Consider the following 23,225-nt stretch of genomic DNA (forward strand, 5'->3'; position numbering starts at 1 on the left):
TCCAGCTTGCCTCCTCAGGTTGCGAAAGTGTATAATCTACCTACTTCCGACATTATAACGAAACGATCAGTAATCCTAACAGTCATACTTCACTACAACCAACTGTGCCTCTGTTAATACTGAATCTCCATACAGATGCATTTTATTTACTTAACTTAAGAAAAACTGGTGTGACTACATATTCTGTATCCCAGCACGCAGTCATCGAATTTTACAATGATATTTCATGGAATAAAAGAATATGCATAGCATAACTTAATAATATGTAAGATAAGCAAGATAAAATCACTTGGCTTGCCTTACAGTAACATGCACAAGGAAAAAAAGATAAAACCAATGTGTGTTCTAACAAGCTCAAACGAAAGAGTATACCACAATTAAAATCAAAGATTATATGCACAAGCTGTTTGTGTTTTTTAATGTGCTTTCTGTGAATTAGGCATATTTCACATTATAATGAGCTCATCTGACGACTGTCATTGACTGTTACTTCACCAATTTTGTACCAGATTTTTCTGCATTGTGTGTCAATGCAGAGAAAAAAATAAAAGGGAGCAGAGCACTGAAAAAAGACAACAGAAATGCATACAGTCCACAAGTCTTTTTTTTTATTAAAAGGGCATTTATCTTACCCATGGTGCACACACTGCAGCTTTAAATAAGTTAAAATCAACTGCTACAGTATTTCAGCTTAAAATTACTAAAAGGAAACAAATCCAGAACTGAGTCTGCTTCTAGGAAAAATTTGTAAATCTGTCTACAAAGTAGTTTACTGCACATTAAAAAGAGAGAGAAGTACAGGCTATTAAGAGTTAAACAAGCAGGTTACAGGAATTACATAAAATCAAATTACAGAACAAAAGAACAGCAAGCAGCAGAAACATTATCATTTGGTGAGATATTCCATATTTTTCTATAAGCTTGTCAAATGGAAGTGTTCTTGCTGAAACTCATTACTTAGAACTTTCCCCTGGTCTCTTGAGTAAGGCACTGTATTTTGTAGCAGTTGTTTCTGTCTTCAGGATCACATCCACCACAGTAAAAATATGTATAACCTACAGAAATAAGGAAATAAACAAAGTACATAATGTATATAGGAGCTATTCTGGATGACTTTCTAATGTCCTCCGTGTTCAAATGCCAAACACAGTACAAAATTATGCAAAAGCTTGTATAAAACATTGTTCTTGTTGCCAAAAGAGCTCCTTGAAATGTTTTTTATGCACTTTATTTTTATTTATATTTGTTTACTGGAGTAGTGCACTGATCAATACTGACCAATTACTGGCTCAGCCCGGGTGAAACGCACATTTCACAGACAAAAAGCACAGAAATGTAAGCAGCCTAATTACATAGATAAAACTGTGTATATACGCTCTAGTGAACAAGCAGTGAAATGTACAATCATTCATAGTGTAATGTACAATATATACATTAGTTTTTAAAGTGGGTCAATCTTCAGTGAATCCTGATCGAGGAGAAGAGACTTGGAAAGGAGGCAGATTAGGTGATATGTCTTTTGTTGAATCAGGAGCATTAGGGTTGTATGAAGAATTGCTTTCTGAGTTGCATTCTGAATTTGGAATAGGTGCCGATTTCCTTAATGTCGATGAGGAGAGCTTGCCAATGAGTAGGTGTCTGTGAGGAGAAAGTATGTGCAGTGCTGTGGAGTTTGGTTCTAGGGGTAACGAGAATTGGTGTGGCTTGTGAGTGGAGTCTCAGGATAACCACTCCCTGTGCATTTCAGCAAATGTTCTATGATTACGCATGTAATTGAGCAATGAGGAAACAGTTTGATCATATATGTGACTGACCACCCAAGAAGCTGAAGCACCTGCTATGCTCCCCTGTCTCCACCAGAAAGTCTTACAGAAGAACCTTGGAAGCAAATCCTTCCTCCATCCTCTGGGATGGACAATATGGAAACAACCACTTAGTTCTTATGCTACAGTACTAGCTTATCCAGCATCTGGGCCACTGATGTACACTGCTTGACTAGACTGCAGTCAGGGCTCCATCTTTCTTTAGCACAGACATATTTTCTTTGGAAACAGATCATCCTGACTGCACATCTACAGACACTTTTTGCTTACTAACAAAGCCTTGGTGTTTAGATTCACAGATATTCCAAGGATATTTACAATCATTTACATCTTGTTAATACACTCCATCAGGTCACACCTTCTTTCTCCAGAAGGGTTATACCAGTCAACTATACAGTAAATTTGTGGATACCCATCAGTCATTTAGGTTGTATTTAGAGGATGCTTAACATGCAGGAGAAGTTTATTCCACTAATTTGGAAGGCAATGGGTTATAAACCTCCATCCTGCTATATTTATCTGTTGGTGAAGGTTTAGGTCCCAAGTTCTAGTACTGGTGGAGCCATTAGACTTGCAGAGATAACGGAAAACCAGGCTTCTAGTGGCATAGTAGGAAAGACGGAGATCTCCCAACACACCGAATAAAGCGACAGAGCTTTCAACCTAACCTCTCTTGATAGTTCCAAAGGCTTTAGGCCTGTGTTCTTTTTTTTTTGAGCATGTGATTGTTGGATAGGTTTAGTGATATACATCCCAAACAGGGCACTGAACCTGATAGCTAGTAAGCAGCAATGCTTGATGACACTCCTTTGGCAATTAGCTGTGCTAAATAAAGGATTTCCTGACATCTATTATTACAAGACAGCCAAAAGAGAGGGAATTATCAATGCAAGTTTTCAGGTCCTTGACGGCATTTTTGTTTTGTAGAAGAGTGTTGCTGATGCAGTAAGATAAGAGGAGTTACTATCAAAGGTGACAATATTACATATTTTTAGCATTTAGTTTGAGACCCATTTTAGTACACCCAGAGTTTACTAGGGAGATTTCATTCTGGAGGGTTTGGGTGTCAAAGGGTGACTTAACAACCCACAGTTTACAGTCATTCACAAACTTTAGCAGCCACAAATCTTGGTTCTGTGCTGCGAGATCTGCAAACAAAAGGCAAAAAAGAGGGGTTCCAGCACTAAGCCCTGAGGATACCTCTGGATGCTTTACTTTATGATGAAGTACCTGTAGCTTCCACTGTGCGAGTTCGGCATTTCAGCCAGTTTGCTATCCATCTTACCACATATGTGATGATTTCTAAAGCATTTAGCTTCTGTATAATGTTATAACCTGCAAAGGAGTCCAAGGACTAGGCCAGGTCAAAATGCACTGTACATACTGGATGACCACCATCTTCAGCCACTGTAATACTTTTGAAGTACTAGATTCCATAGATATGATGTACATTGCACAAAGCCAGTTATGTGGTGGTGGGGTCAAATCTAATAACATTATTGATATAATATTTCAGAAGGGTATTGTAAGAGTGACACATCTGTAATAACTTGGGTTGGCTGTAAGGCTTCCATTATGGATAAGTATCAAAACCACAGTGCTCCACTTATCAGGAACAAAAACAGTAGCTAACTTTAGGTTAAACAGCTAAGGATTGGGTCTTCAATGGCATGTTTAACATTATTAATTAGGCAAACAGTTATACTATTAGGTCCCCTGGAGAAAGTCTTTTGAGTTTTGGTTAGAACCTTCAGCAAATTCTCTTTAGAGATAATCTAGGGAGTAAATGATTCAGGCATTTTGGGGGTGAAGTTTTCACTAAATTTGTAAGGATATGGAGAATGTCAATAGGATCAGAATATGAGGCTTTGTTATAAGTTCAGACCAATATATGGTATTCTTCCCTAGCTTTCTAACAGCTACAGAAAGATTTACTTATACTTATCGTTGGTTTCTGAGGGTCCATTGGGATCTGCCTGGAGTTAATAAATTCCTTAACAAACACTGAGACTCTTTCACATCTGTCATCGGGTGTTAAAACATGAAAAGCACAAAACCCAGGTACAGAGAAAGTGTCTTCTTTATATTTAAACCAAGTATCAGTATTGCACAGACAAGGATGACTTCCAAGTGCAGGAGCTCCTCACAATCAAGTCATTCACAGTTTATACTTTGCCACTGAGGAGAGCCACCCTAATGTGATCCAACTTCAGGACTGATATGTTACAAAGAGATGTCCATTAACTGGACTCTGATTAAAAAAAATCACTGGGGGTGGGAATCAAAGGCTTCAGCCAGTGTAGAATCTTTGGAACAAGAGGTGTTGGCCATCCTTAAGTGAAGCATGCTGGATTGTCCAGCATAGCAAACCCATGATGATGAATACTGGATCCCCCTGAAATGACATCAAGTAATCAATCAATTATTGAAACCAATCATATTTTCTTTGCATCTTCCACAAGTATTTGTCAATGCCAAATGCTGGCCCGCACTACAGCTAAAATGCAGCTGGCAAGAAGAAATTAAGACAATAATTCCTCAGTGCATACAAGAGGGAGGAAGGATTCCACTCAGGATCAGTGTCTCACCTGCATTTGTAACATGAATAGAAAGTTCTGCCATGTCTCCTGCATGTCCTTCAGAGATTTACATCTTAGGTTGCTTACTCCAGAATGTACCACTACCATGTCATAGTTATATTTGTCAGGAGTTATGAGTTCCTTAATTGCACTTATAATCTTAGAAAACCTGGTGCCTGAAAGACAACACAATCCTCTTCTTGTCCAGCTTTCTGAAGGATGATTCAGTGTACCTGGTAATAGTCACTCATCACTAAAACATTTATGTTGCTGCTGTTGTGGTTGCAGTGTAGCAGATTTGGAGTGTTTTTGCTCAGTTCTGCTTATGCACACATTTTCTTACACAATACAATATGTTGTGTTGTTCCATCCCCTTATTTACGTGTCAACCTTCCTCAGTCATACCTTGACTGCTCAAATAAATTCTTAACAGAGTTGCATTACTTGAAGATATTGACAATAAGTATTTGTCAATTCCAAATGCTGGCCTGCACTGCAGCTAAAATGCAGCAACAGTGGCTAAAGATGCATCTGGCAAGAAGAAATTAAGACAATAATTCTTCAGTGCATAAAAATGTTAATTTTAAATAACATTTAGCAGTGGCAGCCAATTTTTTTCATTTTGACAAAACTGTTCATATTCTAGTCCAAGTAATATACAAATGAAGTCTGTGGAAATAAAGGATGCTCATTGTAATTACAAGTACTGTGCTGACTTTTAACTTCAATGATTTTTATACTCTGTGTTCTGAAATATGTATTAATTTATAGCAAAAATGCTAGAGCTAGAAATGTTTGTGTGGACAGTGAGGGACTTGTGGCATCACTGAAGAAAAAGGGTGGCATGTGGACTTGTGTCAAAGGTTACAAGAACCACTGAAATTACAGTACTTCCAGAAGAAATGTTACTTCCAACAAATGCTTTGTCATCTATTATGTTGCTTAATGACAGTTTGTTCATGAGAGACTGGTCTCAGCCTATCTGCTATTATCTAGAAATAGGTGCAAGCTGTTTATGTTACAAACACATTTGTATTCTGTTTGTACACAATAGTCTAAATGAAATAAGTGTGGTGTATAGCATGGACTCTTTAAGCAGTTTATGTTTTAAATGAGTCTGGATTATTTATTTTATAATGTTCATCATTTTTGTCCAGGCCAATGTGTGATTTAGACTTTAAAAGGTCCGGTGACAGAAATTCATAAAAACATTAACTGCTTATATGGCTTTGAAAAAATAAAGTATTTTCCAGGGCAATAATATTGGCTGACCAGTGTTCCTATTTGTTTATTAAATACTGAAAGAAGGCACAAGCAAAAAAATATATATGCAGTGTGAACAATTGTTTTCTAATAAACTAAACTATTCTAAATTAATCTGCCTTACTAAGTAGCACATTAAAGTAGTATTGGTTAGAATAGCAAGATGTGAAAGATGTAGAATGAAATAAGCCAACAGATTGAATATACAATACCATAGCATGTGGTGAGCCCAGAGAATGCACTACTAAGTGTGGGGCACAGTTCACCAGGGATACCTTTAACAGAGACTGTAGCAAGAAAGAGAAGTAGAGAAAAGGTGATATAGCAACATTTGACAAGGCTTCACAGCAAACAATGAGGGACAATTGAATGTTGTGGTACATAATTTGCAATACTGATGAAATAAACTAGATTTCAGAATCCTCATTCCAGAGATGGCTACAACATATAAATAAGTTTCTAGAGGGCTAAGTTTGAAAAAGATGCCCCTGAATTCTCAAGTCTGAAAGGTGTGACAAAAGAGTTCTGTGTCTTTATCAAAAAACTCATAATTCCAGGTAAATATCAACAGCCCAACCCATACCCTGACATGGATCCAGACATTACTCCCACTCTCTCACTTAATAAACACCAATCAATTCATTACTCAATAAAAATAGCAGTCCACAAAACACCCCTCAACCCATCAGCAATACATCATAAAGAAGGAAATCCTCCAAATTAAACCCACCACCTTAGCTATTGGTAATTTACCAGGTAACTACCTCAAAATGTTACTGAAGCCATAGCATATCCTGTCTCTATTCTCATTAATAGAACTATCCAAGAATCTTGTGTCTTCTATCTCTGGAAGAAATCTTATACCCTGCCTCTTCACAAAGGATGCAACATCACTGCATCCTCTAACTACAGGCCCATAAGCCTTTTTTTCCCCCTTGTCTAAAATTCTGGAGAAATGCATCCACATTCAACTATGTAAACACATTCTTGACAAAAAAATAGAATTTCTCTTCTATCCAGCACAGCTTTGGTACAAACCACAAAACTAACACTAAATTACTCAACTTCATAAATACCATCAATCAAAACACAACTCAAACAATATCGTGTTGGACTTATCAAAAGCCTTTTATGCAGTCTCCAATGACAAAGTTATGGTTTCAGCTAGCTTTATTAGGCCTATCCCACCCCACACTCTCCTGGTTCCAGAGTTACCAGTAAGATCGCAAACTGTGGAATGGCAATCAAGCTACTCCATCTTCCTAGCAGTATTTGTTAGTGGATCAATACTTGGACTCATTTTGTTCTGTATATTTATTAACAATTTGTACACTGCAGTCAAACATACCAACCTAATCCAATATTCTCCTCTTACATTCTTAGTCCTGAATAATATGTAGTTTCAGCAATTCACTCAGAACTCCTTCACCTCTACTGCAACTTTTCTGGCAAAAGCTGACCCTATCCCATATTCAAAGACAAAGCTACTCCTTTTTACCCCTAAGTCCCACACTGATCACAAAACAAACTTCAAAATTGCCTCCTCCAACAAGACAATAACAGAAGCAGTTTCCAACATTAAACTACTACGTGTCACTACTGATGATAGCTTGTTCAATGTTTGTCTTTTTGGCTTTTCCCGGTTAGGGGTCACCACAGCGGAACTCCGATCAACTAATGATTGGCAGTCAATTTTTATGCTGCCGAGTTGCCAGCCCAACCTTCAGCAAAGGCACGCCCATTCACGCATGTCTTTCGAAGGCCACTCGACCGCGGGGAGGACATGCAGACTCCACACATAAGGCACTCCAGCCAAGAATCGAACAGGAGAACCTCTTGCTGTAAGGCAACAATGCTACCACTGTACCACCGCTTGTTCATAGGTTCATAGGCAGGTACTAGGCTATCGGCCCAAGGGCCTACGTAAGCCTAGCCAGCAAAGTTCCATAGCTTACACCACCTAAGAAAGTTATTTTCCTGTGCCACTGTCCAGCAGAGACACAGAAGTGATCCCTGGGGTGTATTTCCTATTTCCCATCCACTCATCAAGATTTTTCCTGAAGAATGCTAATGAAGAACTTTGCTTGACACAGATGGGTAGCTTGTTCCAGAGTATAGGAAGTCTCTGGGACAGGAATCGAACCCTCCAGCATGTCCTGTTTATTGTGGTGACAAGGTTTAGGTCCCTAGAGCGTGTAGCTCGGAGGGATTGGGATTTCTTTAGGTGTAGCATGTCCAACAGCTCTGGGTTTGACATAACTTTATATGTTAGGCAGAGATCACCTCGGAGTAGGCGATATGCTACGGAGTAAAGCTGGAGTTTTTTGAGGCAGTCAATTTAGGGCATTTGTTTGAGGCCAGTAATCCTCTTTGTGAGGTACTTCTGTGGCCTTTCCAGCTGCTGCAGATGTCTTGTGAGGTGCATTGTACTCTATAATGGGTCTAATGAGTGATGAGTAGAGGGGAACAATGACCTCTTTTTTCCTGGACGAGAACCCTTTTATGATGAGGTGTGAAACGTAGAAGAACTTCCTGACTACTGTGGCGATGTGACTATCAAAGGAGAGACTACTGTCCACCTGGGTCCCAAGGTCTCTTATCACGCATTCGGTGTTAAGTAGACTGCTGCCTAAGTGGTAGTTCATGGGTACAGAGTTCAATATGCAAATCGAATTTCAAGTTATCAAAAAACCCCAACAAAGGCTGGGTTCTCTTACACAGAGTTAAACACTACTAAGGTGAAAGTAGTAAGACAACCCTCACCTCCCTCCCTTTTTTTTCTTCTCACACTGCTATATGCCTCACCAATTTTCACCAACCTGCAGGCCACCCAGAAGAGAAAATCTGAGCAGTGCTACAATAAAACAGCCAAATTCACATGGAGTAAAGCTTAGTCCTCTCATCAGTGCATTGCCCTTAAGTACCTTAACTGACTACAGCTGCTCCATTTGTTGTTCTCTCTCAAAACCACAAGTAGCACACATTCTAAATCATCATTTCAAAGGTGCCAAGCCCTATAACCTCTTTGTTACAAAGGTACACCTCCAACTGCCAACACTGCTATAGTGATAAACATCTGCTCATGGTTCAAAAGTCCCACAGCACAGGTAAAGTTGTGCTGTACTTGAGCCATGTTTCCAAGGCCTCAAACTCTATCTTGCTCCCTATTAGACTCACTGAAAAGCACACATCTTCAAAACTAACTAAAATCTCCTTAACTTTTTACTTTTGGCTATGCTGCTTATACACTCTATAATACAATTAAAATGAATTAAACTGTAGTTGGTATTTTCCCCAATTAGAGCCATGTGGTGTTGTATTACACAATACAGTTCCAATAAAATGATCTTACTCCTTGCTGTGTGAAACTAAAAATGCAAACTATTACTAGCACTAGACTTACATTTCCAAGTGTGTCCCACTTCTTTAAACCTACCAATTAGGACTACAATAACAAGTGATGCACTTAAAATTCTGTTGAACCACCTTAGCACTGTTAAAATATTCCTACAGTGTAGTATTATAAAATAGATATTAAGTGCATTTTAAGTCCTTTTGCATTACTATGTCTTACTATTAAGTACTAATGTAATGTACTAATGTTATGTACAAATAATGTGAAAATGTGTGTAAAATGTATTGTTTGTCAACTTTATGCGTACGTTGAGCTTTTCTCCCAGAGTCTCCACAATTTCATGCTTAAAAATCAAAATAAACAAGTTTGAAAAGGGAGGGGGTTGAGTAACTAGCAGAACTTACTCTTAAATGCATGGTAGTCTGCTGAGAATATTGCTAAGTCTAAGTACTGTTTTGCTTTGAAAATCCCTACATAAAGGAATACTGCAGCTAAGAAGTGAACTGAAAAGACTGCTGTGAACAGACTTTTTTTGGGGGGTCTGTTGGCTCCTTACATTTTTTTTCTGTAAGAAAGCATTATTTCATTATCCCTATAAAACAAACTGTGCCTAAAAACTAAGAAAGCTATTTGCATGGCTCGGTTTTATTTCTGTCTTTCTGTCAGCACAGATATGTAACTAGGAAAGGCTGAAGTCCTGAAACGATGAAAAAAAAATGCCTGAAAAAGCAAATATTGAACACTGCTCTCCTTTTCAAAACTTTTTTTGTGGAGTGGCTCCTCTGGACCCCCAGTGTGGGGGGCATACCTACACATTCTCCCGAACTTATATATACAAACTCTGGGATTGCCATACCACAGAGAAAAGGGAATATTCTTTGAAAAGTTAATTTCAGATTCAACATATATAAGTCAGGATTTTAAATCTTTTACTCTCCACGTCCTGGGACTCATCATTGCGAGCCCCATCATTTTAAATGGTTGCCTACAAATATCTCCTCTCTGAACCCTACTAAGATTAAAAACAGCCCAGGTGCCATTACAAATCATTTTGCTGTTCTCTGTTGTTTAGGTCCATAACAGGCTCTACAAGAATCAATTTTATACATCCAAGAATATAACATCAAAATATACAGTAAGTGAAATGGCATTGTGGAGTCTATACAAGTTGCCTGTTTTTACTTGAATGCTATACTGCATTAACTCCATTTATCTAAAATAACTTAAAGACATCAGAATCCCCAGTCGTGTAGTGAACTGCTACTGATTACTGAGAGTGTTGCACTGGACCCATGTCTTAACACCTTGTTTATATTAAAGTTGTGTAGTCATACTGACGGAAAACTAAGCTCTGATAACTGAAAAAGTAGAAAATATACAAAGTGTATAACTGCCCTGCAGTACTGTAGACCTGGACAAAGAAATGTACTGCAGTAGGCAGTCTTTTTGCACAAGAAAACATATTACAAGTTAGTCTGTAATGCTGCATTGTACTTTTTTTATTAGACTCAGCACAGGAGCACTGTTTGGTTATGTAACTTGTTCAGAGTCATAGCATCACAGAATAGCAAATGGAGGCTGAAGAAACCAAGCTCTGGACTACAGGAAGGAGGGTATTAACTCGTAGCCATAATCCTATTTACTAACTGCTAATAAATGACAAAAAACAAACCACAAAATTCTCCGATGGATGCGGAGAAAACACTACCGAGGTAGTGGAACCTAGCAGTCACTCACAATTGCAGGCAAATGATACGTATATGTTGCAAATGAATATCACAATGGTAGCAATGAAAATATTCACTGAAGATAGACCACTCGACAAAGACTCCGTGCTGTTGTTCACCGTTTATTGCAAGTATTACCTAGGTTTCGTCCGTCTCCACGGACTTCATCAGATTACACAAGCTGTGGTGTACAAGCTACTTATATATCATAAGTCAGGTAAATAATTAATCTATCAATTAAATTTAATTAAATTAATTAATCAATCAGGTCCTAGGCGTACGCCCTTTATTTAAAAACACAAACATAGTTTAAAAGAAAAATATTGTCTGTGTGTGTACGTGATATTAGTATTGAATGTTAAATGTATGTACAGAAAATATATAAAATCAAATAACTTTATCTGTACGATCCACGTATACAATATATGAATATAACAAATATTAATCATGTACCATATATAAAAAAGTAATATATATATATTTGTAAAATATGTTTCTATTAAGTTAATGGTGTGAAATTACAAACAATTTAAAAATTATACGTGTTAAAAAACATAAAGCATGTAGTCACTATTAGTGTATACACCTTTCGGTGTAATGAATGAACAGCATGCAAGATTGAATATATGAAAAATGTATAAATCTATTAAAATGTATATATTTAAAAAAATCATCAAGTAAAAAAGAATATTAAATATATGTATATATGTGAATATATACATATTGCACATTCACAATATGTTGGTGATGAATGGGTATATGTGAATCTACTTGTGCTGCCTTTAAGAATGTGTGTGTTATCTCCCCTTAATATTGTTCAGTCTAAGGATGGGTTTTATACTACAACACTCGTTAATACCAGGCCAATTGTATGCGTTTAACTTAATCTGCATTTTTAATTCTTCTGCATCCAAGTCATAGGTAGTAATCCTACCTTGTTGATCTTTAATAATTTGTGATGCCCCAAAAAATCTAAAGTGATGACTAGTGTTTTGTGTAACGTGTCTTGCTAAAGCATTGGTGCACTTAGATTTTTTGATGTCATTTAAATGCTCCTTAATTCTGTCTCTCATATGTCTACTCGTCTTTCCTACATAAAACGCATCACATAGTTGACATAAAGCTATATATACCACATTAGTGGAATAACAATTAAAGTGACTCCCTATTTTTATATTACAATGATTTACCCTAATATTCTTACCAGTGATATAAATGTAGGGGCATACAGAACACCTACCACACTTGAAGTTACCCAATCTCTTATTACATACTGCTTCCTTATTGTTGGTAGCCCTCTCAAATAATTCCTTAAATGATAGGTCTTTTTTGAATATGTATGAAATATTACCCTGAAACATTCTTCCTAAGTTGTTATCAGTTACCATTAATTGCCAATTTTTGTTAATTATTTTCTTAATAATATGAGAAATATCATTAAATGTTGTAAGGTAAAATGGAATAGAATTTGAATCAAAATTCGTGTTTCGATGGTAATCGTTTATCATATTGTCTTCAGACATATATCCACTAATAATAGCTTTATAAATACCTGTGTCCCTCTTATTTTTAACTTCATTTAACACATTCTTACACAGTTCCTCCGGATACCCACGATTAATGAACAGAGACATCATAAAATTTAATTTGTCATAAAATTCAGAATCATTGCTCACCATTCTTGCAGCCCTGACCATCTGGCCCTTAACTATGGCCTTTTTCTGATGGTCGGGATGCCAACTTGCGTAATGCAAGTACGAATTTGAAAAAGTAGACTTCCTAAATATATTAGATTTCAATGTACCACTAATTCTGTCTACTGTGAGTCTAACATCCAAGTATGTAATTGTGTCTCTATTCATTTCGTGTGTGAATCTCAAAAACCAAATACTACTGTTAATATACTCAATAAAGGCCTCTAATTCAGTTTGGTCCCCATCCCAAATGAAAAACAAATCATCTAAAAATCTTGAGTAAAATTTTACATGAGTATAAAATTCAGTTTTAAACAAGTAATGTAGTTCCCAAAAGGTCATAATAAAATTAGCAAACATGGGGGCACATTTCTGCCCCCATAGCTACACCATTGACCTGTCTGTAATAGTTCCCTTCATAATATAAATAATTGTGCCTTAAAACTATATCCATAAGTTTGGTTAACAAATTTATTTTGTCTTGGTCGTATAATTTAGTCTCAAATAACTGTTCCTCTAACCATACCAGACCTGTGTCATGCGGTATCACTGTGAATAGGTTATTAACGTCCATTGTTACAAATATATAGTTGTGATTAAATTTAAAAGAACTTAATTTCCCTAAAAAATCCCATGAATCCTTAAGTACGTAAGTGAACTTAGTCATTCCCATCTTAAGATAATAATCCAAGTACTGACTAATGAAATGTGTCTTGTTTCTTTTTCCATCCACTATGGGTCTAAACTGTAGATTTTCTAACCCTTTGTGTATTTTAGGTATTCCGAAAATACCACTAACCACTGGACATTCGTTGCTTAAAAATTTCCATTCCACTTCTGTTATTTCACCTTGATATAACATATCATCTAGTGCCATGTCAATTCTTTTGTTTGCAATATTAATTTCATTTAGGCTAACCTCCTCATATGAGTCACCTAATAACATCGAGGTCATGTATGTGATGTAATCATTCTTTTCTACCACAACAACACCACTACCCTTATCGGGTTTCATAATTCTAATGTTGTTAGTACTAAAAATCTTATGTAGAATATCCTGTTCATGGTTGGTCAAATTTGTATTCATAGGTTTTTTGTAATTAAAATAAAACTGTCTTATTTCCATTTCACTTATTCTTTCAAATATCGCAACCTTATCATTCATAGGTGGATTATATACACTAGGTTTAATTAGTGTGTTTCGTTGACCATTAATGTTATAGTCAGTACTATTCCCCTGAAATAAGATTTTTAAATTCACTTTACGTGAAAAAAGTTTTAGATCCAATATTGTGTTAACCAAATTCCCTTTTCTGCAAGGTACATAGTTAAAACCCTTTGAGAACAGGTTCACTATATCGGTGTCAAAGATAATAGAAGTGTAATTATATAATTTATAATCCCCTTTGCTATTAGTGATAACTGTGGGGTTCTTAAATATTACATTATCAACCAGTGTAAATGTACATGCAGTAACGTTGTCCCGTGATGAACAACCAACTAATGGTTGAAATCCTGAATTTTCATGTAATAACTCATTAGTATTACTTCTCTGCAGGTCGTGTATTTCTACCGTATTTATACATTCATTTAAGTGAAAATCCAACTCAAAAGGAATTTCATAAACACTCAAATCACACAAACTCAGGTCCTCGGTATTGTTAGAGTTCAACGGCAATGAACTAGTGTCCATTGTACAAATATTGTCACTAAAAAAGTTAACCAAAGATTTGGCTTCCCCAATGTCAAGGTTGTTCAAAGGAACCGTCGTGTTCTCGACATCATTGTTGGGCAAAATTGTATTAACCAGTGCATAAGTGTGATTGCTTGACATATTAAAATGTCTGGCAGTCGTTTCAACATCAACCGTACTTTGATTAGGTAACATTGATAGTGTAGTTGAAGTTTGCCAAGTACTAAATATCTGGTTACTTACAGTTTCAGTTGGGCATATCGGTTCTGCCTCTGTGAGATGAGGGACGCCAACGGCTACTTGCGCGCCCTCCACGCGTTTTTTTGAAACTGATGTTGTGTTTTTGCATTTGTTAAATCTCTCTTCGGGCGTGCACCAGTAAATCCCAAATCGTCTTCTTCATAGGATAAATGCTGGTTTCTAATCCTTTCCGAGCGTCTCACTACATCCTCTCCAAAGTCTTCCACTGAATACTCCCGCACCGAATCTCCATGGTCGTCACAGGAAGTGATGTCATCTAGTTCATCAAGGTTACCACCCCTCTTGCGTATTTGACCGTTACCGTGGTTACCTTCAACTCTTTTTGATTTAGGATATACATGCCCCAGCTCATATATTTTTTTATCCCTTTGAATTTTCTTATTCTTCTTTTGGTAAATGTTGTCACAACTGTGGTCAATATCCTTAATAATGTTTATGTAATTCGTATAATATTGTTCAAATAGTAAATCTTTACTTATGCTCTGATTAAGAAGCTCCAATTCACTCAACAGGTCATCGATCTTTTTAGAATTGTACCTAATCATGATTTCCATGAGCTCCAAACCTGTTTTATTGAATAATTCATGTAATTCATTAAGCATATCTTGTTGGGAATCACAACCGTTAGGGTATCTCCATAACCTTAACCCCTTGGGGACCATACCCAGTTCAATGTTTTTCCTCAAGTAACGGACACTATTTTTTGTTTCGAATTTAAAAATCTTATTTCAGGGGAATAGTACTGACTATAACATTAATGGTCAACGAAACACACTAATTAAACCTAGTGTATATAATCCACCTATGAATGATAAGGTTGCGATATTTGAAAGAATAAGTGAAATGGAAATAAGACAGTTTTATTTTAATTACAAACGAAACAGGAAACCTAAAGAAATGGTGTGGAATGAAAGGCAACAAAAACAAGAAGCAAACAACTGAAATTTGAAACCTGAAGGACAACTGCATTGATCAGCATGACAAGTTTGATGTTCTGCATTAACATAACCTCTAACATTTGCTTTGATTCCACTTATGAATACCAGTACACCAGTCATGCTGACTGCTATGGAAGTGAGATAGTTGAACCTTCAAAATGTTTACTGCTTTTGGGAGCTGAAATTCACAGTTTTTATTGTTTTAGGAATCTTGTTAGGAAATCACACTGATATTTTGCTCACTTTGAATACCCCCACTCCAGACAGTGAACCACTTGATCTTAGCCAAAAGAGAAACTTCTAAGATGTTTGGGAGCTTGGACCTTACTTTACATAAACCAAAAATAAAACTAAACAACACAGCACTGATTACTTCAACCCTATAGCTTATGAACAGACAAGGGACTTTCAGGAAATTTAATGTGTATGATCACTTTCTTTATTGTGCTTTTTAGTACACTAATATGTTCCCTATGCTTTTACAAATAAACTTTGTGCACAAGAATGAATATGGCATCATTACAAAATGCACTGCCTGCCTCTTTTTCAAATGTAATACCTTGATGGTAGGGCTTGGGACAGCTGATAAAGACTGGATCAACATAAGATGACTTGAATTCCTGCCCAATTTATATCCAGTGCCCTAGTGCATGCAGTAAACTGAAAGGTCTTTCTTTAACTCCAGTTTCTGATGGATCTTGCAACAGCAAGCAGTACACTTCAGATGACCAGTTTAAGCTCCTAATTCTCCTCATCTGTGTGCCTTACCCCTCTGTTGACTTGGGATGAGTTTAATTACGGGATGTGTAAATCCTCCATGGTGCTCCTTACTAAAGGAAACATGGGACTGCTTTCTTTGTGGTGTGGTCCCTGCTGGTGGTGGACAGAGAAGAGATCCACACAGCTAACATTACCCATATAGGCATGAAAAACTTTTACTTTTAATGCTTTGCAGTGGGATCAGTTACAGCTTCATGGTTAACTGCAGTAATCTGTATTAATACCTCCCATTCCAGACTTCTTTTAAACTGGAAAATGTCATCATTAATATGTGCAGATTAGCTCAGTATGGGCTTTAATCTTTTTGAGCACCATACACTCCTCTCACTAACACAAAGACATATGGTATTTTATTATCTCCTCTTTTTGCCTATAAGCATTATACAGACAGAGGGCATGGCAAGACTTTTATTGCATATAAACTGTATTACTCCTTCAAGGGTGTATATGTTTTCCAACTTTGTTTCTCAATTTCCTTTTTTTTTCACTGATTATGCTGTACATTATGAAGTGTTTTAATCCCCAGTATATAAGAACAATGCTAGTAATCAAAGGGACAGCATGAGACCTAGCCATATACACCTTTAAGCTGACTCACTTAAAAGTTAGTGCCCCCCACTTTAAAAGTAATACTGCCAGACTCCCATCCAATCTTTAAGACTAGCTTTATAGACAAAACATTGTGTGACGTGTAACTTACTCCATAGGCTGTGAATATATGATGAGTTAGGAACCTATCCCTCCAGTGATTCATGTTTGTTTGTTTGCGTACATGGAGATCCCTAATACAAGTAACCAAACAAATATGCAAAGTACGCACTGGCAAAAAGCTAGTCACTCACCAAAAAATTCAATGAAAAGATATTTTAATTAAAAACTTGTTGAGCGCTTTCGTCCACTCCATTAGCAGACTTCTTCAGAACAAAAACTGTTCAAACTCTCTACCATTTAAATAACATTATATCACATACAACCACCATTTTTAAATGTATGGACATTCATTTTTTTCATTCAGCACTTATAAAACCATATATTTATTTGTTTATTTACAATAAAGCAACCTTGTCACTACCAAAAAAGCAAAGTATAAAACCAACAAAATATAAAAAAAAATGATTAAGAATATTAAAATATGTAGAACGTGTTACCTTAAGGTTTAGTATGAAAAATGTATACATGTGCATGTCTCATTATGTGAAGTCTACCTAAATTTAAGATTTAAACAAAAGATTTAAAGTTCTGTCACCCTCGTGTTTAGAACTAAGCTAACTGTAATGTGCTCATTAATATGTGGTTCGTGGGGTGCACTGACGTTAAATTATTAAAGTAACTCTCTGTATTCAAGATGGGTTTCCCAACTGTGTCATCTTAGATCAGGGTTTACTATATCTAAAATACCAAATTTAAACCTTTTGAAATTCACACACCTAATTGAGCATTTACATAATGTGCTCCTCTCATTCATTTTTCTGATATCAACTTTGCATTTGTACATTCTTTTGTGCAATGTATGCTCCATCTTACCAACATAAAAGGCAGGAAAAGTGGCACATTTCGCTAAGTGTACAACCCCAGTGGTGTTACAATTACCAAAACAAAAATGTACTGTACCACACAGTGTGTTTTTCAGTACTAATTTGCTTCCCTTGAGAATATATGGCCACCATCTACAATAACCACACTTTTAGGTACAGTTTTTCTGAACGTTCAACTTAACAGGCCCTTGCTCGAATACATTCTTTAAATTTCCACCTGCTTTGTAAACCAAGTGTGGCTGTCCACCAACCAATCCCAATATAGAATCATTCGATTTAAAAATGTTTCAATTATTTAGGATGATGTTTTTAATATCCTTAGAGGCACTGACTATGGTGGAAACATGATGATGTAATGCAAGAGATTTGCCCACATAAGTATCTGATCTTTTATGACTGTATTTGTTTGAAGAGGAATACTATAACATAAGGATGTTATCTGAAGTTAATTCTATAAAATCAAAAATACCAGTATAACTATTTACTGTATGTACAACACATATAAGAATTTTCCTGAATTTTCTTTTAGTAATTACCAAACATAAAGGTCCTAGTACATTCTTCTATTACAGTGAAACACTTGTGTGGAAAATAATTGGTTATTACAGTATTTCAGCCAATTAGCAAAATAACTTTAATCTAAGGATTTTTGATAAGAGATTTGAGATAAATTCTGCTTTCTTTTATTTTGCTCTCTCTGGCAGCAGTTTCAAGAAAACCAGGAATTCTCCAAATTGTGGTGGGGCAGTCCTTCAACATTTCGTGGTTATGATTTTTCTTGCCACTGCTAGACTTGTCCATTGGAGATAATAATTTCCATCAGTCATTTTGTGACTTTTTATGTATATTAAGTAAAAGTAATAGCTTAGTTAGAGAAAATGTATCAAACTATAAGGCTGTCAAGAATTCCTCTATTTTAATCCAATATGATATTATATAAGTACAATCAAAGAAAATATGAGCACAATCTGGATTACAAGTTTGTGCAGATCTGCAACTTTCTATTTTCTATCAAGTTTATCCATTCCATTAGGTGTTACAAATGATCTAAATATAAATGTTAACATAAAAATATGACAATAAAGGGACCAAGATATGTTTCTAACAGATTTCAATAGCTGAAATTTATTCTCACCAGATAGAGATATACTATGGCCTTTGATATTTTGTAATGTGTTTCCAAAATTTGTCATTTAGGTTACTATTGTATGTTGAAAAAAATGTAAAGCTTGGAAAGTAAGCTCTCTAGTTTAGATTTATTATATACTATTAATTAAAAAAGTTTAATTCTTTTGGAGTTCCTTTGCATTGTGATTATGTAAAAACATGAAGTTTACCTTGGACATACATTATGTTTTGCAAATATGACTAGTCTTAAGGATCTATATTAAATTCATTTAAAAGTTGTTGTGTCACTTTTATTTTTTGTCTTGAAAACAATGTCAGCAGATGAATTTTTTCCTCCTTCCAAAATTTTGATTTTCCTGTAGTTATTCTGAAAGGGATAACTGTCTCAAACCACAGATTCAATGTTATGTTGCCAAAAACTGTATTTCTAAACATTTTTAGAAACAGATTTATACACTTAGATGATCTAAAAACAGGCACACTGCATTGAATATAATTACAAGGTAGTGTCAGAAGATTTTTTGTTTTGCATTTAGGAGTAATAAATGTACAGACTTCCAATTGGAAATGAAGTTAGGGTCTAGCCAATTTAATAAGATTTTTGCAAATTGCTGTTTTGGCATAGATGTCTAGGGTCTTGAGAGTTTACCCTTGTAAATTCGATGGTTTAATGTGATGTAAGCTAGTCTTGACTTTTCGGGATACCAAGGGAATTTCAATAGAAATTTATAACTTTTGATAGTGATTTAGCTGGAGGACTTGTAATATGTATGATATTTTGGTGAAAATGTCCATTTTTATTAACTGTAGTTTATCATCAAAAGATAGTAGTATTTTATTCCATTTAGAAGTTAGAGCTGAGATTTCAATCATTTTTATAGTTTATACATCTTGTTTCCTCTACTGTTTACTTTATTGCGGTGCCTAAGTATTCTAGTCTTTACGTTATCGATAATGTTAATTTAACTTACTTGTAATTTTCTTTTCTTGCTTAATAGCAAGAAGTAAATACTGTGGGAAGAAATAGCCAGGGAATTATTAAGGCTAAGCTTGTATAGGCCCCTAGGGTCGATAGCCTAGTACCAACCTATGAACCTTGATTTGTTTGCTATTAAACTGGAGACCTTTATATGACTTAAAGTATTTAATGGGGGAATCTGATTCTTGTAGAATTAATAGTGTAGTTGAAAGAGTTAACAAGTAATCAGCAAATAACATGACCTTAGAGTTGTAATTATTTGAAGTTTCTACACCTTTGATATTTTGATTGGCACAAACTGAAATTGCTAAAATTTCAATACATATGGTGAATAGGATAGGAGCCAATGGACATCCCTGTAAGTTCCCCTAGTCAGATTAATAAATTAAGAAGTAAATGGCCCTGGTTGTAGTTGTTTTTATATGTTTGTTAGAAATTATATGAATTGCAAAGGAAAATCAAATAATTCTAGACTGCTAAATAAATATTTTTTTCAGTTTGGTTCCTTTATTCATAACCTTAGGTAAATTTAGTTTGATTATAGAGTTAGTGCTGGTCATAATACATACATTTAAACATCAAACATTCAAAAACAAATTTAAAGACAAGGAGTTTACATTCTATATTGTACATCCCCAATCTTCTGTCTCACATCCTTACTAATTTAAAGTGCTATAATTATGTCTATCTATATTGCATTTCAAAATTGATATTTTCAAACAGCCAAAAAAACTGGAATTTGAACATGCTACCATTGCAGATTATTCTTTAAATTGAACACATTTGTCATTAATTTGAATAATAGCTACTGCAATAAAACTACTCTTATACAGTTCTATTTTACACACTGCGAACAAATTCAGCATATAATGGATATGAAATATCCTGAAAAATTGAACCAGTTATTTTCTTCCAATTTTCTGGCCGGCCACGGGGGTGCAGCAGTTAGCATTGCCACCTCACAGCAAGAGGTTCTCTGGTTCGATCTTCGGCAGGGGTGCCTTCTGTGCATAGTCTGCATGTCCTCCCTGTGGTCGTGTGGGTTTCCTCCCACATCCCAAAGACATGCTGTAGGTGGATTGGACACTCTAAATTAGCCCTAGGTGTGAGTGTGTGCGTGCCTTCTGTGGAAGGTTGGGCGCTGGGCTGGCAACTCAACACTGTAAAACTCCACTGCCAATCATGAGCAGACAGGTGATCCACTGTGGCGACCCCTAACTGGGAAAAGCCGAAAGAAGAAGAAGAAGATGATTTTTTTTCCAATTTTCTAAAATATAGAGACACAAGTTTAGTGAGTCAAACACTTTTTCATTATCAAGACTGATGAAAACAGCTTCTTAATTCTTATTATTTATAATGTCTATAAGGATTACTAATACTCTGATATTGTCACGTGTTTGCCTCTGATATATAAAACCAGTCACAGCCATACTGATTAACTGAGATAAAGGCTCTTTCAAACCATCTGCAAAAACTGACATATACATTTCATAATCATTGTTTATAAGTGAGATGGGATTATATGAAGAGCACAATTCAGGGGGGGTTATTTTCTTTAAGAAAGTTAGGGATTAAAGAAAAGTCTCTTATTTTAAATACCTGTAAGAGTTTTATAAAATAATGAGACAATATCCAGAGGAACACACTATATATTTCTGAAATTATTCAATCAATACCAGGAGCTTGGGTCTATATCACAACGAAGTAACAAAAGTTCGATCGTTGTAATATCGAACCCTAAAGTCCAAAATCGAACAAAACTGAAAACACAGAACAGCAATTTTTTTCCCAAGGAAAAAAAATCGCTGTTCCGTGGCAAAAAAAAAAAGTAACCTTAAACCTAAAGTTGGGGGCTGTGCCCACCACCTCCCCACTTAAATATACCAACTATGAGATCAAACCACAGTGGAGGAAATAGCAAAGCCCCGAAAACTGCCCATCAATTTTTTTCCCTGGGAAAAAAGTCGATGTGCCGTGGCTTTGTTATTTTCAACTTTCGGGTTCGATATTACAGCGTTCAAACTTGTATTACTTCAACATTGTAATATAGACCCCAGGAGCTTTATTAACTTTGAGCTCTTTAATTTTAACACTTTATTATAAGTGATTTGTTTATATAGATTCTCTTTTAGTCCTGGTAAAATCTTTATTAGGAATGAGTGGTCAAAATTTCTGTGCAAGTTAGTATCAATATATCTTTTTCTTGATTTAAGAACATGTAATATTGCCTAAATGCTTCAGGAATATCTCCGGTGTCAGTACATGTTTTATTACAATTTATATTCTTTATTTCTAGAATACTGCTGTTTTTTTTTATTTTATATTAATTCTTTTGAATAGGTTGTGCATATGTTTTGGAGAAACGAAAACATTGTTTTCAATTTTTCCACCACTACAGCTGCTTTGTGGGACAAACTATCTGTATATTTTTTATTTAAGCTTTCTATTTCTTTTATTGCAGTTTTAATAGTGGTTTGGAGGTTAGCTTTAGCATCTGAAGTTCTTATTGGATATTTACTAGTTCTAATTCCCATTCTTTTATTTTATACTAGGTTAAAGATTTGACAAACATGTTTGCTTTTAATGAGTCCCATACTATGACTATAAGTATTCCATCAGTGTTTTTTTTTGTTTGTTTTTTAAATCTACTTCAGAAAGTAGCCAGGGTTTAAATTCTTTTAATTTAGATATGTAAATAGGTATTCTATTTAATATTGTTAAACTGTTTAAAGGTTATTTCACATTTTTATATAAGACCATTATGATCCTGTATAGGGCAGGGGGACAACGTTAAATTTTAATACTTTTGAAATGATATCTTGTGACACTAATATTCTATCAATTCTAGTTTGGGTACAATAATTAAAATAATAATGATAAAATCCCTTGTCTGGCATACTAAATGCATCTTTTAGACTGAGAATCTCTATTCAGTTTTAAAGACTTTGGTGGTAGATGTCTGTCTGTTTTTTCCCAGTACTAGAGTCTAAATCATTTAGCAGACAATTAAAATCACCACCCAATATTAAGGTGGCTTTAAGACTGATAAGTATAATATCTAGATGCTTTTTAGCTAAAATTTGACCCATTCTAGGAAAAGAAAGATTTGCTACAGACCATATTCTACTGGTATAATTTATTACTATGAAAGAGACAATAAACCTTGACCTTCACATCTGTAAATGATCTGTGGTGTCCACAGATTCTTCTTCCACAATATCATAACTTCTCTACTTTTACTTTTGAATGTAGATTGTGCCAATATTTTGTATTTATTGGGATTCTAAATATCTTTATCTAAATGTTTAGTATGTATTTCATGGAGAACTATAACTTGAGAATTATTTGTGTTTAGATATTGATGTCAATTTGATCTTTTCCTTTGATTATTTATTCCACTGATGTCTAATGATAACAAGGTTAAATCCATGAATAAGTCAGAAAGACTTAGGAGAATAATTCTTAGTATA

The 23,225-nt window shown here is 35.4% G+C and overlaps 1 protein-coding gene across 2 annotated transcripts in view; it reads right to left on the bottom strand.

Moving 5' to 3' along the window:
- Nucleotides 1-586: 586 nt before the first annotated feature.
- DIS3L2 (DIS3 like 3'-5' exoribonuclease 2) overlaps nucleotides 587-23,225 on the bottom strand; it is a 4,570,298-nt gene continuing 4,547,659 nt past the window's right edge. For both annotated transcript variants that reach the window (XM_044070680.1, XM_044070679.1), the window contains one exon: nucleotides 587-1,055. In XM_044070680.1, coding sequence (XP_043926615.1) covers nucleotides 954-1,055 — 102 coding nt within the window. In that variant the 3' untranslated portion in view covers nucleotides 587-953. The remainder of the gene's footprint in view (nucleotides 1,056-23,225) is intronic.

The sequence above is a fragment of the Protopterus annectens genome, chromosome 4.part1 (genome assembly GCF_019279795.1).
Source record: "Protopterus annectens isolate FY-2018-M chromosome 4.part1, PAN1.0, whole genome shotgun sequence".
NCBI classification, from domain to species: Eukaryota; Metazoa; Chordata; order Ceratodontiformes; family Protopteridae; genus Protopterus; species Protopterus annectens.